Source organism: Heterodontus francisci, chromosome 36, assembly GCF_036365525.1.
Source record: "Heterodontus francisci isolate sHetFra1 chromosome 36, sHetFra1.hap1, whole genome shotgun sequence".
NCBI classification, from domain to species: domain Eukaryota; kingdom Metazoa; phylum Chordata; class Chondrichthyes; order Heterodontiformes; family Heterodontidae; genus Heterodontus; species Heterodontus francisci.
In genome coordinates this window covers 14,892,144-14,908,379 of record NC_090406.1, presented here as the reverse complement: position 1 = coordinate 14,908,379, position 16,236 = coordinate 14,892,144, and the positions used below count along the sequence as shown (strand labels likewise).

Below are 16,236 nucleotides of genomic sequence, written 5' to 3'. Positions count from 1 at the left end.
GTCCCGGTGACCCTGATCCCACTTACCTTGATCCCGGGCTCTCCTCTGTCAGTGCTGTTCCAGCCTCCAGCAGTACTGGCAGTAGCTACTCCTTCCGACGGCACTGCTGGCACAGTGGAGCTGCCAGCCCTCTAATTGGCCAGCAATTCTTGGAGGCGGGATTTTATCCCTTAAAGGGACGGGATCCCCGATGGAGGGCAGCTAATTGCCTGCCTGCCGTTTTGAATTCAACAGGGGGTCCGATAGCGGGTCGAGGCGGGATCGCACCCATCCCCCAACCCCTGCCTTTCGGCTTGTCACTGGGACCCCCATTGCCAATATAAAATACAGTTTGGAAAACATTTATTAAGTTTGTTCATGGGATGTGGCACTGCTGGCAAGATCAGCATTTATTGCCCATCCCTAATTGCCCTTGAGAAGGTGGTGGTGGTGAACTGGCTTCTTAAACCACAGCAATCCTTGTGATGTAGGTACACCCACAGTGCTGTTAGGAAGAGAGTTCCAGGATTTTAACAATGAAGGAACAGCGATATATTTCCAAGTTAGGATGGTGTGAGAGTTGGAGAGGAACTTGCAGGTGGTAGAGTTCCCATGTGCCTGCTTCCCTTATCCTTCTAGGTGGTAGACGTCATGGGTTTGGAAGGTGCTGTCGAAGGAGGCTTGGCGAGTTGCTGTAGTTCATCTAGTAAATGGTACACACTGCTGCCACTGTGCATTGGTGTTGGAGGGAGTGAATGTTTAAGGTGGTCGATGGGGTGCCAATCAAGCGGGTGCTTTGTCCTGGACAGTGTCGGGCTTCTTCAGTGTTATTGGAGCCGCACTCATCCAGGCAAGTGGAAAGCATTCCATCACACTCCTGACTTGTGCCTTGTAAATGGTGGACAAGCTTTGGGGAGTCAGGAGGCGAGTTACTCACCACAAGAGGCACTGTGGGCCATCAGCAGCAGCAGAATTGTATTCAACCACAATCTGTAACCTCATCCCCCACTCCACCATTGCTGCAGTGCATTTTGTAGATGGTACATACTGCTGCCACAGTGTGTCGGTGGTGGAGGGAGTGAATGTTTGTGGATGGGGTGCCAATCAAGCGGGCTGCTTTGTCCTGGATAGTGTTGAGCTTCTTGAGTGTTGTTGGAGCTGCACCCATCCAGGCAAATGGAGAGTATTCCATCACACTTCTGACCTGTGCCTTGTAGATGGTGGACAGGCTTTGGGGAGTCAGGAGGTGAGTTACTCGCCACAGGATCCTAGCCTCTGACCTGCTCTTGTAGCCATGGTATTTATATGGCTAGTCCAGTTCAGTTTCTGCTCAATGGTAGCCCCTAGGATGTTGATAGTGGGGGATTCAGCGATTGTAATGCCACTAAATGTCATGGGGCGATGGTTAGATTCTTTCTTGTTGGAGATAATCATTATTTGGCATTTGTGTGGCACGAATGTTACTCATCAGCCCAAGCCTGGATATTGTCCAGGTCTTGCTGCATTTCTACATGGACTGCTTCAGTATCTGAGGAGTCGCGAATGGTGCTGAACATTGCACAATCAGCAGTGAACATCCCCACTTCTGACCTTATGATTGAAAGAAGGTCATTGATGAAGTAGCTGAAGATGGTTGGGCCTAGGCCACAACCCTGAGGAAGTCCTGCAGTGATGTCCTGGACCTGAGATGATTGATGTCCAACAACCACAACCATTTTCCTATGTGCTTGGTTTGACTCCAACCAGTGGAGAGTTTTCCCCCCGATTCCCATTGACTTCACTTTTACTTGGGCTCCCTGATGCCACACTCAACCAAATGTTGCCTTGATGTCAAGAGCAGTCACTCTTACTGCACCTCTGGAATTCAGCTCTTCTTTCCTTTGTGGACCAAGGCTGTAATGGGGTCTGGAGCCTAGTGGTCCTGGTGGAACCCAAACTCAGTAGGTTATTGCTGAGTAAGTGCTACTTGACAGCACTATTGATGACACCTTCCATCACTTTGCTGATGATTGAGAGCAGACTAATGTGGCGGTAATTGGCCGAATTGGGTTTGTCCTGCTTTTTGTGGACAGGACATACCTGGGCAATTTTCCACATTGGCGAGTAGGTGCCAGTGTTGTAGCTGTACTGGAACAGCTTGGCTGGGGGTGCAACTAGTTTTGGAGCAGCCTTCAGCTCTAGAGCCAGGGTGTTGTCAGGGGCCATACCATTTGCTATGTGGAGTGAATTGAATTAGCTGAAGACTGGCCTCTGTGAAGCTGGCAGCCTCGGGAGAAGGCAGAGATGGATCGTCGACTTGCCATTTCTGGCTGAAGACGGCTGCAAACATTTCCGCTTTGACTCTTGCACTGACGTGTTGGAGTCCACCATCATTCAGTACGGGGATGTTCGTGGAGCCTCCTTCTCCGGTTAGTTGTGTAATTCACCATTCATAACTGGATGTGGCAGGTCTGCAGAGATTTGATCTGATCCAATGGTTGCGAGTTTGCTTAGCTCTGTCGAATACATGCATGCCAAACAGCGGAAACAGCATGCAAGTCCTATGTTGTAGCTTCACCAGGCTGATAGCTCATTTTTAGCTATGCCTGGTGTTGCTCCTGGTATGCTCTTCCACACTCCTCATTGAACCAGGGTTGGCCCCTTGACTTGATGGCAATGGCACAGTGAGGGATATGCTGGGCCATGAGGTTACAAATAGTGATGGAGTACAATTCTGCTGTAGCTGAAGGCCCACAGCACCTAATGGATACCAAGTTTTGAGCTGCCAGATCTGATCTGAATCTATCTCATTTAACACAATGGTAGTGCCACACAACAAGGACTGTGCAGTGGTCACTCCTGCCAATACTGTCATGGACAGATGTAACTGCAACAGGTAGATTGGTGAGGATGGGGTCAAGTAGGTTACTGTATCATCTCAGCACCTACCACAGCCCAGTATGGCAGATATGTCCTTCAGGACCTGGCCAGCTCGGTCAGTAGTGGTGCTACCGAGCCACTCATGGTGATGGGCATTGAAGTATATTCTGTGCCCTTGCTACACTCAATGCCTCTTCCAAGTGGTGTTCAATGTGGACGAGTACTGATTCATCAGCTCAGGGAAGGTGGTATGTGGTAATCAGCAGCAAGTTTCTTTGCCCATGTTTGACCTGTTCATGGGGTCCAGAGTCAATGCTGCAGACTCCCAGTGTCACTCTCCCCTGACTGTATACCACTGTGATGCCACTTCTGGTGGGGCTGTCCCGACAGTGGGACTGGACATACCCAGGGATGGTGATGAAGGAGTCTGGATGTTGGCTGTAAGGGTATGATTCTGTGAATATGACTATATCAGGCTGTAGCTTCTGATGAAGGGTCACAGACCTGAAACGTTAACTTTGCTTCTCTCTCCACAGATGCTGCCAGACCTGCTGAGTTTTTCCAGCACTTTTTGGTTTTGTTGTAGCTTGATTAGTCTGTGTGACAGCTCTCCCAATGTTAGCACAAGTCCCCAGATATTAGTCAGGAGGACTTTGCAGGGTCAACTGGGCAAGGTTTGTCTTTGTTGTATCCAAACCCTCGGTTGATGTCGGGTGGTCCGTTCTTATTTGACTTTTCTGTAGTGTTTTGACACAACTGGGTGGCTTGCTTGGCCATTTCAGAGGGCAGTTAAGAGTCAACCACATTGCTGTGGATCTGGAGTCACATGTAGGCCAGAATGAGTAAGGGCAGCAGATTTCCTTCCCTAAAGGGCATTAGTGAACCAGAGGGGTTTTTATTCAGACCAATTATAATTGTTATGAACTGAAACATTCCTTACCATTACGTCATTCTGTGTTCCTGTATGGGAAATGCTAAACAAATTATTAAAAGTAACTCAGACAGTGGGAAAGTAAACCGATGCCAAACTCTTGTTTGGACAGGATGGTGGATATGTGTTTTTGTTTGTTTGGACACTGGGACGTCATTGCTAAAACTGCCTCCAAATAACTTGGTTTCCTATTATTTTTTATGCATACATCTTTTCCTTTCAATAACTTAATTCTGTATAAAGCCCAAATCCTTCCAAGATTGACTGTTGCTCCCATATCTATGGATAACCCGTTAACAGTTCTGGATGGGATGCACGAAAAAGATTGTTATCTAATAGGTAATTCTGCTCCCTCTCAGTCTCAATCTTTCTCTCTAGACCAGCATTTTTCATCTCTTCCCAATTCTTCAGTGCTACTAAGTTCTTCTGAACTTTCCTTTTCTGTTCATTCTCAACTCTAAATTGTCCTTCCTACACGTTTTTCCTTCACCTTGCATCTTCTCTGCATCAAAATCAAGAATCCATGGCTTCTACACTAACTCATTCTTTCCCAGGACATCAAGACTATGCAAGTCCTAATTCTCTCAGTCTTCTCTTCCTCCTGCAAAGTTCAAGCATTTAAAATTTAAGCATAGTAGCACTTTCATCTCTGTCAGAACATTGGGAGTTGAAGCCCCATTCCAAGATTTGAGCCCATAATCCAGGGTGGCACTTCAATGCAGTGCTGCTGGATTATTGTAGGTGCTGTCTTTTGGATGAAACATTAAATGATGACCTCATCTCTCTGCTCAGATGGTCATAAGAGATCCTGTGGCACTTTTTCATTCTTTTGCATTCTTCCAGCGTCCTGGCCACTACTCAGCCAAGATGAGTTAACTGACCGCACATCTCAATGCTTTTTGTGGGACCTTGCAAACTGGATGCCATATCTGCCCACACAACAATGGCTATGTTTCAACCTTAATTCATTGGCGGTGAAGCACATTGGGGTGTTCTGTGGATGTGAAAGTTGCTTTATAAATGTAAATTCTTTTTTTCTTCATTGCGTCACCAAGTCACTACTTCCTGATTTACTCCATCTTCTCTTCTACTCCCTTCAGCCTTGGCATTGTCCTGTCCTGTGGGCCTTGGTTCTTCTCAATAAACAAAGAAATATCCCCCTGCACCCAGAAATAGACTGAATTACTTTCTCAGTCGGGCATTTTCTCCTTCACCACTCCAGAGCGAATCACTGCCCATTATAGAACCAGTCCAACTTTCATTTCCATGGCGTGTTGAATAACAAGTGGGTGACCCGCTCTGCCAGGTTACCACCCAGGTGCCATAGCTGAAAATTACCCCATCCTCTTCAACTTTCCCTATAGACGATATTCCATGTCAACTGTTGCATTATCCAGCACAGATAGCAGACGATTTTACTCAACCAGACATTAGTGCCTAACTTTAGGCATATCAATACACCAAAAGAAAAATTAATGTAAGCCCATAAACTTTAGAATGGTACAATGTGTGATTCATCATCTCAAATTGGCCACCTCACTAGTAACAGACATAGAACCACCAGTAATTCATCCGAATGTTGGATAGCTCAAAGCACTCTGCAGACACAAGCTAAATTTGGAAGGAATCTATAATTGTCCTGGGTATTATTCAATGGGCACTGTATGAAAATTTCAGACATCCACCATTCTGCTTTCTAGAAATCCGAATGACTGTAATAAGGATGTATCTGTTAAAGACCAGTGCAAACAGTGGTCTGGACTACCCAACCATCTCTTGTGCAGAGGAAAACAGGGGAGGGGTGGGAAGAATGAAGGAAAACTAAAGAACCCTGGAAGGGCAAGGGCTGGTTTGGGCAATATTCAATGTTTTATAAGTTTAAAGCGAGTGGATAGAGAGAAGATAATATTGTAGCTATAGCATGGTGTTTAGATGATGCAGGTCAGGGAAGTGACTGATGTACTAAGAACATAGGAGCAGGATTAGGCCACACAGCCTCTCGAGCCTGCTCCGCCATTCAATAAAATCATGGCTGATCTTCAATCTCAAATGGATTTTCCACCCACTCTCCAAATCCCTCGATTCCCTTAGAGTCCAAAAATCTATCCATCTCAGTCTTGAATACAGTCAACGACTGAGCACCCACAGCCCTCTGGCGTGGAGAATTCCAAAGATTCACAACCCTCTGAGAGAAAGAAACTTCTCCTCAACTCAGTCCTGAATGGTCAACTCCTTATCCCGAGATCACGGCCTCGATTTCGAGACTCACCAGCCGAGGGAAACAGCCTCTGTGCATCAACCCCTGTCAACTCCTCTCAGAATCACATGTTTTCATGCATTACCTCTCATTCTTCTAAACCCCAGAGAGTATAGGCCTATTCTACTCAATCTCTCCTCATAGGGCAGCTCTCTCATTCTAGGAATAAATCTAGTTTAACCAGCTTGAGGCTTTCTGTTCCAGAAGAAAACCTGCATTTATAGAATTGCACAGACTTTAGAGCACAGAAACAGGCCATTCAGCCCAACTGTTCTGCGCTGATGTTTGCATTCCATACGGGCATCCTCCCATCCTACCACCACCGAACCCTATCTGCACATCCTTCTATTCCTTACTTATCTAGCAACGCCCAAAAAGCCTCTACGCCATTCGCCTCAACTATTTCACGTGGTAGTAGGTTCCATATTCTAACCACTCTGGGTAAAGAAAATTCTCCTGAATACTTTATTGGATTTATTAGTGGTTATCTTGCATTTATAGCCCCTAGTTTTGGACTCACCCATAAATGGAAACATCTTCTCTACATCCATCCTAGTAAACCTCTTATTCCAGCCCTTGTTAGATTGTTTAGGTCTCAAAATGGCTTTCACATTTTCACTTTCACACCTGCTAGATACAACTTAGTTCCCTTACCTCTGTGATGGTCCATGTCCAGATGATTCTTATCCTCTTTCATTGCAAGATGAGCGTGAACGCCAAGGGCACTGGAGAGAGTCAGGAGTCCTGAGCCACCACTGATTGAAGGAATTCCTGCAGCCTGGAGTCCTGATGGATGGGGAGTGAGTGGAATTGGAGGTGCATGATGGGACAGATGCTGGAGCTGCTGCTGCTGTAAGTGAGGATGCTCACATAAATTAGAATTTATACAAAGGCAACAAATTAACGTCATAACAAAAACTGACAAAACGCTGTTCCATTATGCCAAAAGGACCGAGCTATTAGATAGGCTGAAACTAAGATTTCATTTATATAGCACCTATCTTGGCCACAGGCTTTCACTGTTGTAGGAAACACATTGTCAATTTTCACACAGCAAGGTGCCACAGACAGCAATGAAACAAATGGCCAGATAATCTGTTTTAGTGTTGTTGGTTGAGGGATAAATACTGGCCAGGACACCAGGGAGAACACCCCTGCTCTTCTTCAAACAGTGCTGTGGGATATTTTACATCCACCTCAGAGGGCAGACGGGTCTGCGGTTTAATGCTCGATTCAAAAGACAGCACAGTACTCCCTTGGTACTGCACTGGAATGGATTTTATGCTCAAGTCCCTGGAGTGGGACTTAAACTCACAATCTTCTGGCTTGGAGGATAGTGTGTTACCTCTGATCCAAGGATGATACCTAGTAACAATCTATTAAAAAAAAACTGAGACAGTTCATACTGGCATGTTCCTCAAATTATCTCAATAGCTGTTGCAGAAATTAGGCCCATCTGCACAATTTCTTAATGCAATTACATAACCCTTTGAAGAGAATAAAACGATTTAAAACACTTTGCGCTTCTCCCACATTGCTTTGAAATCTTTTTTCCATCAGTGTTTCCACTTAATATGAAAAATGTGTTCATCAGCTTTCAATTACCCACAGGACCAGGGAAGAAGGAGGAGAAGAGGAACAAAAGGCAATACTCAGTGACCCCTGTAGGAAAGTGAATGAGTGCGGACGTTAGACAAGGCATGACCGACGTCAGCTGTGATGCCCACTGTGGTTAAATAGCCTGCTAATAATCACTGCATAGGTTCAATGGGTGAAGAATGGACATTTATGCAGGTAGCATTGGGGGGTGGGGGGGGGGAGCTGGGGGCAGAGGGGCGCACTCCTACAAACGGAGGGTCTCCTCCCTCCAAGCGCAAAGAGAGAAAATTAGGGTGGAGCAAAAATTATTGACCATCTGTCTAAGGAACAACCCAGTGGATGGAGTTTGTACTGGATTGCGCTCCAGTAGTTGTTATGGTAACTTCTGTGCAGGCGGTTCCAGTAACCAGGTCTCTCTGCAAAGTGACACTGCAATGACCTAGTGAGGAACACCGACACTTTATAGGTTCACATGTGGCTACACAGTGATAGGGCGTTTTATTAAACTAGTAAGAAATTCAGCTCAGAAATCAGATCAGTGTGCAAATCACTCTCCTGTACTTAAGGGGACATGAAAACATTGCTGAGATTGTGACACACACAATGAATTTTATGGGAACTGCTCAGCAGAAATGCAGGAACATGGACAACTCAATTCAGGCTTTATTGATTTAGCTTTAATTAATGACTTTGGCTAAAAGTAATTAAAGTCAAATAACTTATAAATCCGGTCCAGCTAGTTAGTACGAGAGCTGTACAGTAGTGAAACTTCCAGATTTTTATTAGACATGGGTATTAAGGGTTGGAGTTAAGATTCAGATCAGTCATGATCTAATTGAAAGGCAAAACAGACTGGAGAGATTGAACGGTCCACTCCTGTTCCTAGGTGTGTATGTTTCTCCCAGACCCCAAAACCTCCAATTTAAAATTCTCACCCTTGTGTTCAAATCTCTCCATTGCCTCATATTTCCCCATCACCGTAACCTCCTACAGCCCTAGAATCCACCGAGATCGCGGTGTTCCTCCAATTCTGACCTCTTGTGCAACCCCCTCTCCAGCCCCCTTCCCAACCACCCCCCCCCACCCCACCCATTTTGCCTTACCATGCCTTCAGCTGTCTGTTCCCTATACTCTGGAATTCCCTCCTTAAACCTCTCTTCAGCTCCACCTCTCTCTCTTTCCTCGGGGACTCCTTAAAACCTACCTCAATGACCAAATCTTTAGTCAGCCCCTCCTAATAGCCCCTCCTTTGGCTCAGTGTCCATTTTTATCGCATTACACTTCTGTGGACCACTTTGGGATGTTTTCCTACATTAAAGGTGCTTGAGAAATGCAAGTTGCAAGTTGCAAATGCAAATGCCTGGTTTACTTCTGTCAGTGGGTGCTGCCACTACTGATCTTGAGGGCCAAAATTCAATGGCTATTGGCGGTCAAGGGGTAACCAATATTCGGGCTCGCCTTGCGTACAGGGCACGCTTGAATTCGCACTGTCTGTTGGAAGCTGCCTAACAGAAGTGTGAACACAGTATATTGGTCCTTTGACTTTAAATGAGACTCTTCTTCTTTGGCCTCCTTGTCTCGAGAGACAATAAATAAGCGCCTGGAGGTGGTCAGTGGTTTATGGAGCAGCGCCTGGAGTGGCTGTAAAGGCCAATTCTAGAGTGACAGGCTCTTCCACAGGTGCTGCAGAAAAATTTGTTTGTCGGGGCTGTTGCACAGTTGGCTCTCCCCTTGCGCTTCTGTCTTTTTTCCTACCAACTGCTAAGTCTCTTCGACTCGCCACACTTTAGCCCCGCCGTTATGGCTGCCCGCCAGCTCTGGCGATCGCTGGCAACTGACTCCCACGACTTGTGATCAGTGTCACAGGACTTCATGTCGCGTTTGCAGACGTCTTTAAAGCGGAGACATGGACAGCCAGTGGGTCTGATACCAGTGGCGAGCACGCTGTACAACGTGTCTTTGGGGATCCTGCCATCTTCCATGCGGCTCACATGGCCAAGCCATCTCAAGCGCCGCTGACGGTCCTGCCACCTGATGCCAAGTATTCTCCGGACCAGCGAAGATGGAATGAATTGAGACGTCGCTCTTGGCTGACATACGTTGTCCAGGCCTCGTTGCCATAGAGCAAGGTACTGAGGACACAGGCTTGATACACTCGGACTTTTATGTTCCGTATCAGTGCACCATTTTCCCACACTCTCATGGCCAGTTAGGACATAGCAGTGGAAGCCTTTCCCATGCGCTTGTTGATTTCTGCATCTAGAGACAGGTTACTGGTGATAGTTGAGCCTAGGTAGGTGAACTCTTGAACCACTTACAGAGCGTGGTTGCCAATATTGATGGATGGAGCATTTCTGACGTCCTGTCCCATGATGTTCGTTTTCTTGAGGCTGATGGTTAGGCCAAATTCGTTGCAGGCAGCCGCAAACCTGTCAATGAGTCTCTGCAGACACTCTTCAGTGTGAGATGTTAAAGCAGCATCGTCAGCAAAAAGGAGTTCCCTGATGAGGACTTTCCGTACTTTGGTCTTCGCTCTTAGACGGGCAAGGTTGAACAACCTGCCATCTGATCTTGTGTGGAGGAAAATTCCTTCTTCTGAAGACTTGAACGCATGTGAGAGCAGCAGGGAGAAGAAAATCCCAAACAGTGTAGGTGCGAGAACACAGCCCTGTTTCACGCCACTCAGGATAGGAAAGGGGTCTGATGAGGTGCCGCTACGCTGAATTGTGCCTTTGAGACTAACACATGGAGAAACCAGCTCACCACTGGGTGCAACACCCGTCCTGGTTATTGCTGGTGGGTTAAATCCTGCAATCTTGCTTTATGAACATCACTGGATAGTCTGCAGAACTGCTCAGTTGAGGAAACAGGATATCTGATGTGAAACTCAGCCCTACAGGCCAATAACATCATAGATTTGAACCCTAATCTCTGCTGAGCTATCCGGACTCAGTCAGTGATAGTGACGGTTGGGATGCTACAATTGGTTTAGTGATCCTGAACTGGAGGGAGAAAAATAGGAAATGGCTGAGGGTAGGGGGGCATAAACAGATTACATTTCCATTATTGATCTTTATCTAAAGACGTCTGTGTATGCTGATGTTACCTGAGCGCACGATCAGGCTCAAATGTGATGTTCCCCCACATCGCCCCTCCCCCAATCAGTAAAACGCATCATCTTGTCTCTCACCCAAGGTAAGGTGAGGCTATCAGGAGGTCGTCAGCATTCATAGCTGGAACCATCGCATTCACAAGTGGGAGTTTAATCCAGACAAGGTTTCCGACAGTGAGTGAATGAGCCAAAAAATTAAAATCGGCTTGATGACTTGGAGTAAACGTCACCACAATGCCCCAAGTGGCAATCATATTTAGGTTGCCGATAAAATTCCCTGAGCTGCAGCAACTCCCCCTCACATTAACCCACGTGTATAAGATGACCACTTACCCCAATGATGGCATTCAGTTCGGCCATGGTGACCTGCTTGGCACGTTCGATCGCTTGGACCACCTGCTGCTGATGCTGCCATAAATGAACCAGAGAGAGAATTTAGCAAACCTAAGATAAAATAAGAACTTATAATGAATAGATTTCAAACGAATAACGTTCTTCTTTCAGACTGACTGCCACAAAACACCCGCATATCACCCCTTTAAACTTAAAAAAAATTATGTGACATTATCAGACTGTCCATTCGCAGTTGCGTTTAGTCTGGGAAGTCCCACAGGTCACCACACTCGATGTTTTAAGTTGTCCCGCACATTTTTAAAGCCACGTAGTATCACAGTGATGTCTTTCATACTACGATAATATATACCAGGAGGGGTGTTGTTGGGAATCGGCTCACCTGGTGATAGTTTGACATTCGAAATTAGGAAACTGATACATTTATATAGCGGCTTTGACAGCCCAAGGCACGGGACAGAGGAGAAGCAAATGTCATTCAGTATTGATGGGAAAGGCATAATCAAAGAGGCAGGTGTTGAGGAGTCTATGTGAGATGGGGTGAGAGGCAGAAAGGCTGTGGAGCATTTAGAGAAAGGCCTAGATTATGTGGTTAGAACGGATAGTTAACGGCTGTACCACTCGACATAGGGCATGGGAGGAACGGGTGCGAAGGAGGCTAGAGTTAAAGAATGGAGGATGTAAACTGACATGTCAGGCTGGAGAGGTAGTGAAGGTGAGGCTGTTGGCAACAACAGTGGAACTAGACGCATTGAGGGACAAGCTGTTGGCAGCAGAGTTTCAGATGAGTTGGAGTTTTTCCAGGGTGGAACTTAGGAGGCCGGAAAGTAAAGCATTGGAGAAGCTAGGCCTGGAGGTGACAAAGGCATGGGTGGGGATTTTTCTGCAGTGGGGACGAGGTAAAGGTGGATGTGGATAGCATTGAGGTGGAGGAAATTGGCAGCCTTGATGATAAATAGGATATACAGTTGGAAGTACTTTCTGCAAATAAAGTTTTGAAATATCTCAATTTACTAGTAATTTTCCTTTGCCGGCAGGAATGTTTTAGACGAATCTCAGCAGTTTTGACAAGAGACTGAGTGAGGTTCAGCAGGGTTTCACATCCTGAGTAAATGAAGCCAGATCGGAAAGTGTTTTAACTTCCTTCTGCCCCCACATGTATGGGGGTTGGGTCTCTCTTTCACAGGGCTGTTAATAGGGCTGATAGTTTACAGCAACTGCTAATTCCGTTTTTATTGCGTACACTTCTGTTGATTTTTACTGGCATTTTGGGGATGGTAATATGTGATTCCACCTGCTTTTTCATAAAACTGTAAACGAGTATAATGCAATGCCTCTGCTACTTCAACTCATATCCTTTCTCCATACAATCAAAGGCAGTTTCAATGACTTAAGCATTTGGCACCCATTCAGTTTTAGCAAGTTGTCCAAAAGCTTTTAGGATTTTCACTAAGACCAGCCCATTTTTTCCAATTACTGCTGTGTCTTGTGATGTGAAGAGATTGGTAGATCTCTCACCTCAGAGTCAGATGGCTGTCCCACTCCAGAGACATGAGCTCATAATGCAGGCTGAGACTTCAGTAGAGCGCTGAGGGAGTGCTGCAATCTCAGAGGTGCCGTCTTTTGGATGAGATGTTAAACCATTTAGCCTCTCACGTGGATGCAAAAGATCCTTACAGCAGAATTGAGTATCAGAGTTCTCCCAGCTTCCACCACCTAAAACATATGGACCTAGAAATTTGGGCCCATTTGGAATGGGAAGCATTTCTGTGGCTGAATGGTGAGGCCCAAGGTGCTCCTGACATTGGGCAGCTTGGGAATGGGTGCCACACAGCCGAAGTTCTAGAGTATGATCTGGTCATTTATTTCATTGCTGTTTGTGGGAGCTATGCGCAGATTGGCTGTTGAGCTTCCTACATTACATCAGCATCTGCGCTTCATCGTCCTGAGGTCATAGAAGGTGCTATATTTTCTGTCTTACATTCACTCACATTTAGAAAAAAGTTTCATCACTGGCACAAGAAGTTTTAGCGCCCACTACAATGCCACGCTCTGCCCTGCCTCAGCGCTGCCTGCAGTCACCAGCATCTGAAGCGTTAATGACAGAACAAACGTCAGATAGTAATGCTCACAGCATGCCCTTTTGCAAGCTCTGGGGAGGCTTTACTGATACCATGTCCATGGAGTTCTGCAGCTGTGAGGGAACTTGGAGCCAAGATTCAGAGTGCAGCTCTCTCCAATCTGAGCCAAAGAAACACGAGCTGCTTCATCAGCAAGCTTGACTTTGTTGAAAGAGGGTCAATTAAGCCATCCCGCTGACAGTGAATGGGTAAAAGGGAGTCCTGACTTAATTCGACAAATCTTGTATTTCCCAAAATTTGGTCTGCACACAGAGCCAGAGCGTCCACCACAGGTTGTTATCTTATTTTTCGTCTAGTTTCCACCACTTGTTGACATAAGCAGTTTTCTTTTTCCCCTCTACATATCCAGCTTATCAACTCGAGCACTATGTTCACTGATGGTCACCAAGGCACAAGAGAAATATTGTAGCCATGAAGGTAGCACAGAGAGAAGCCAAGAGGCTGTTTCCTAGCATCAAAGGACTGAACTACAAGGAGAGACGGGAGAAAATGGGAACCATTAGCCTTGAAAGGAGGCAACTGAAAGGTAACCTCATAGAAGTATAAACGGTATTATAATAATATAGATAGAGAGTCAACCTAGAGAACGACCAGGTTTACTAGCATTACTACAGAGGATATGGGCATTGAAGGGAAGGTGGCGAGATCTGTCTTTGGATGGTAGTGCTAAGATGGGCTGAATGGCCTCTCTTATCTGTATTTTTTTACTGATTTTGTGGCTGTGTTGATAAATTTTCCCATCTCAGTGATTATACAGTGTGTAAACCACTGGTTGTCTTGATTTTATTGCATAATTATTATATCACAATAAGAAAAGGTCAATAAAATCTGTCCGAGCAATGGCATCTGATTCAAAATTGCTCCACGTAAACTACCCAACTGGGCAAGCATCTTGGCTGGGGTCAGGACAAATACCAGGTGCCTCAGGAGCTTAATTCCCAGCATTTAGTTCTTCATAACTGTAGACAATGGGATTTCATTCAAATTCCCCCATTACCTGATCCATAGATAAGGCCTGACTGCATATTTCTTCTTGTGCTTTATGTCACCGTCGCCCTTTGATGTATTCGGCAAATAGCCTACAGAAGGTTGGTGAATAGATGAAGCTCAATTTCAATGACAGGAATCTTATGTTAAATCTTTTGGCCACAAATCTGTCCCCACTACTATGTCACAGGCTGCTATTTCCTTCAACAGGCATTATTTTGCACTTTACATCTGCGATGGAAGTACTTGGCACTAGGAACTGGGGGCAGGAAGGAGCTAAAAATATGTCCCTTTGTCTATTTTGTTAACAGATTTGCTGATTGACATCCACACACACACACGCACGTGTGCGTACATACACAAATGTGCACACACCCTTACAGCAGAGATTGCTGGATAGCAGTCAGTAACTAGAAACAAAAACAGAAATGGCTGGAAATACTCAGCAGGTCAGACAGTATCTACAGAGGAATAGAAATCAACATTTTAGGTGCCGAGGAAGGATCTAAACATCTGAAATGGTCCAATTCTGTTCCACCGCAAATGTTGTCTGACCTGCTGAGCATTTCCAGCATCCGCAATATTTTTTTTTAATTGATCAGTGACTGGGACTCTGGCTGATTTAATGCCAGAGTGTGCTGAGGCTAGGAATCAAAGGTTTCTTTTTAAACAAAGTCTGAACAAGGGCTGCACTACAAGAAAAGTTATCCACGTTATAATGAACAAAAACACAAGTTATTAACTTTTAAGTGAATTGGACCTCTTCAGTAGCAATTTTTTTTTTTATTTGTTAACAGGGTCTCAAGGACTCTCCTGTTTGCATTAGCAGATGATGCCCAAGGCCAATAACAACAGCTTGCATTTATATAGCATCGGTAACATAATAAAATGTCCCAAGGTGCTTCACAGGAGTGTTATCAAACAGAATATCACACAGAGCCACATAAGGAGATATCAGGTCAGGTGACAAATAAGCTTGGTCAAATGGTGGGACTTAAGGAGCATCTTAAAGTAGGAGAGAGAGGGAGAGGGACGGAGAGGTTTAGGGAGGGAATTCTAGAGATTAGGGCCTAGACACTTGAAGGCACGGCCACCAATGGAGGAGCCTGTTGGAAGACAGAGGCATGCATTGGAACATAGGCCATCCAGCCCCTCGAGTCTGTTCTGTCATTCAATTAGATCCTGACTGATCGGTACCTCAATTCCATTTACCCGCCTCAGCTGCATTTTCCTCCTAAATGGCCTAGTTCTTATCTTTAGAATATGTCCCCTCGTTCTTGATTCCCCCAACACGCACACGAGATCAATGCCTGAATCACATGCATCCAAAAGAATATTTGCAGCTGCTCCCACAACTTTGTCTAAATAGTTTAGTTTAGAGATACAGCACTGAAACAGGCCCTTCGGCCCACCGAGTCTGTGCCGACCATCAACCACCCATTTATACTAATCCTACACTAATTCCATATTCCTACCACATCCCCACCCGTCCCTATATTTCCCTACCACCTACCTATACTAGGGGCAATTTATAATGGCCAATTAACCTATCAACCTGCAAGTCTTTGGCATGTTGTCCACCCTTCCACAGTGCTTTGCCACAGGAAGTGGTTGAGACAGGAATTTGCATTTTAAAGGGAAAACAGAATAAGTTTTTGAAGCAGAATATAAAAGGATTTGAGGAGCTAGCCGGGCAGCGGCATTAGTTTTATGAGGCTCACGCAAAGAGCCAGAACAGACAATGGTGGGCCAAATGGGCACCTTCTGTGCTGCAAACGTCTGGATCAATGGTCCTTGTCCTCTCCCCTGCCCCATTGGCCGCTGAGTATGGTCCAAATGAAAGAACCACAATAAAGATTTTTAAAATGTAAAAATTCCAAGCACTGGCTGGTTCTCCACTGATCTGCTGGCTTATGAATTCATCCCAAGCATAAACAGGCAGTCACAGGAGCCAGACTGGGAACATAGCAGTAAGACCAATAAATCCAATATCCTGTACTATCCTTAACAAGATTTTAAT

The 16,236-nt window shown here is 45.5% G+C and overlaps 1 protein-coding gene across 9 annotated transcripts in view; it reads right to left on the bottom strand.

The window, feature by feature from the left end:
- The window catches only part of LOC137351605 (transducin-like enhancer protein 4), a 194,012-nt gene that overhangs the window by 109,003 nt on the left and 68,773 nt on the right, over positions 1 to 16,236 (bottom strand). For 6 of the 9 annotated variants that reach the window (XM_068016204.1, XM_068016196.1, XM_068016202.1 and 3 more), the window contains exons 6-7: positions 11,071 to 11,145; positions 6,681 to 6,876 (exon numbers count right to left, since the gene is read on the bottom strand). In XM_068016204.1, the coding sequence (XP_067872305.1) occupies positions 6,681 to 6,876; positions 11,071 to 11,145 (271 nt within the window). The remainder of the gene's footprint in view (positions 1 to 6,680; positions 6,877 to 11,070; positions 11,146 to 16,236) is intronic. The other 3 variants (XM_068016198.1, XM_068016201.1, XM_068016205.1) reach the window with 1 other exon arrangement.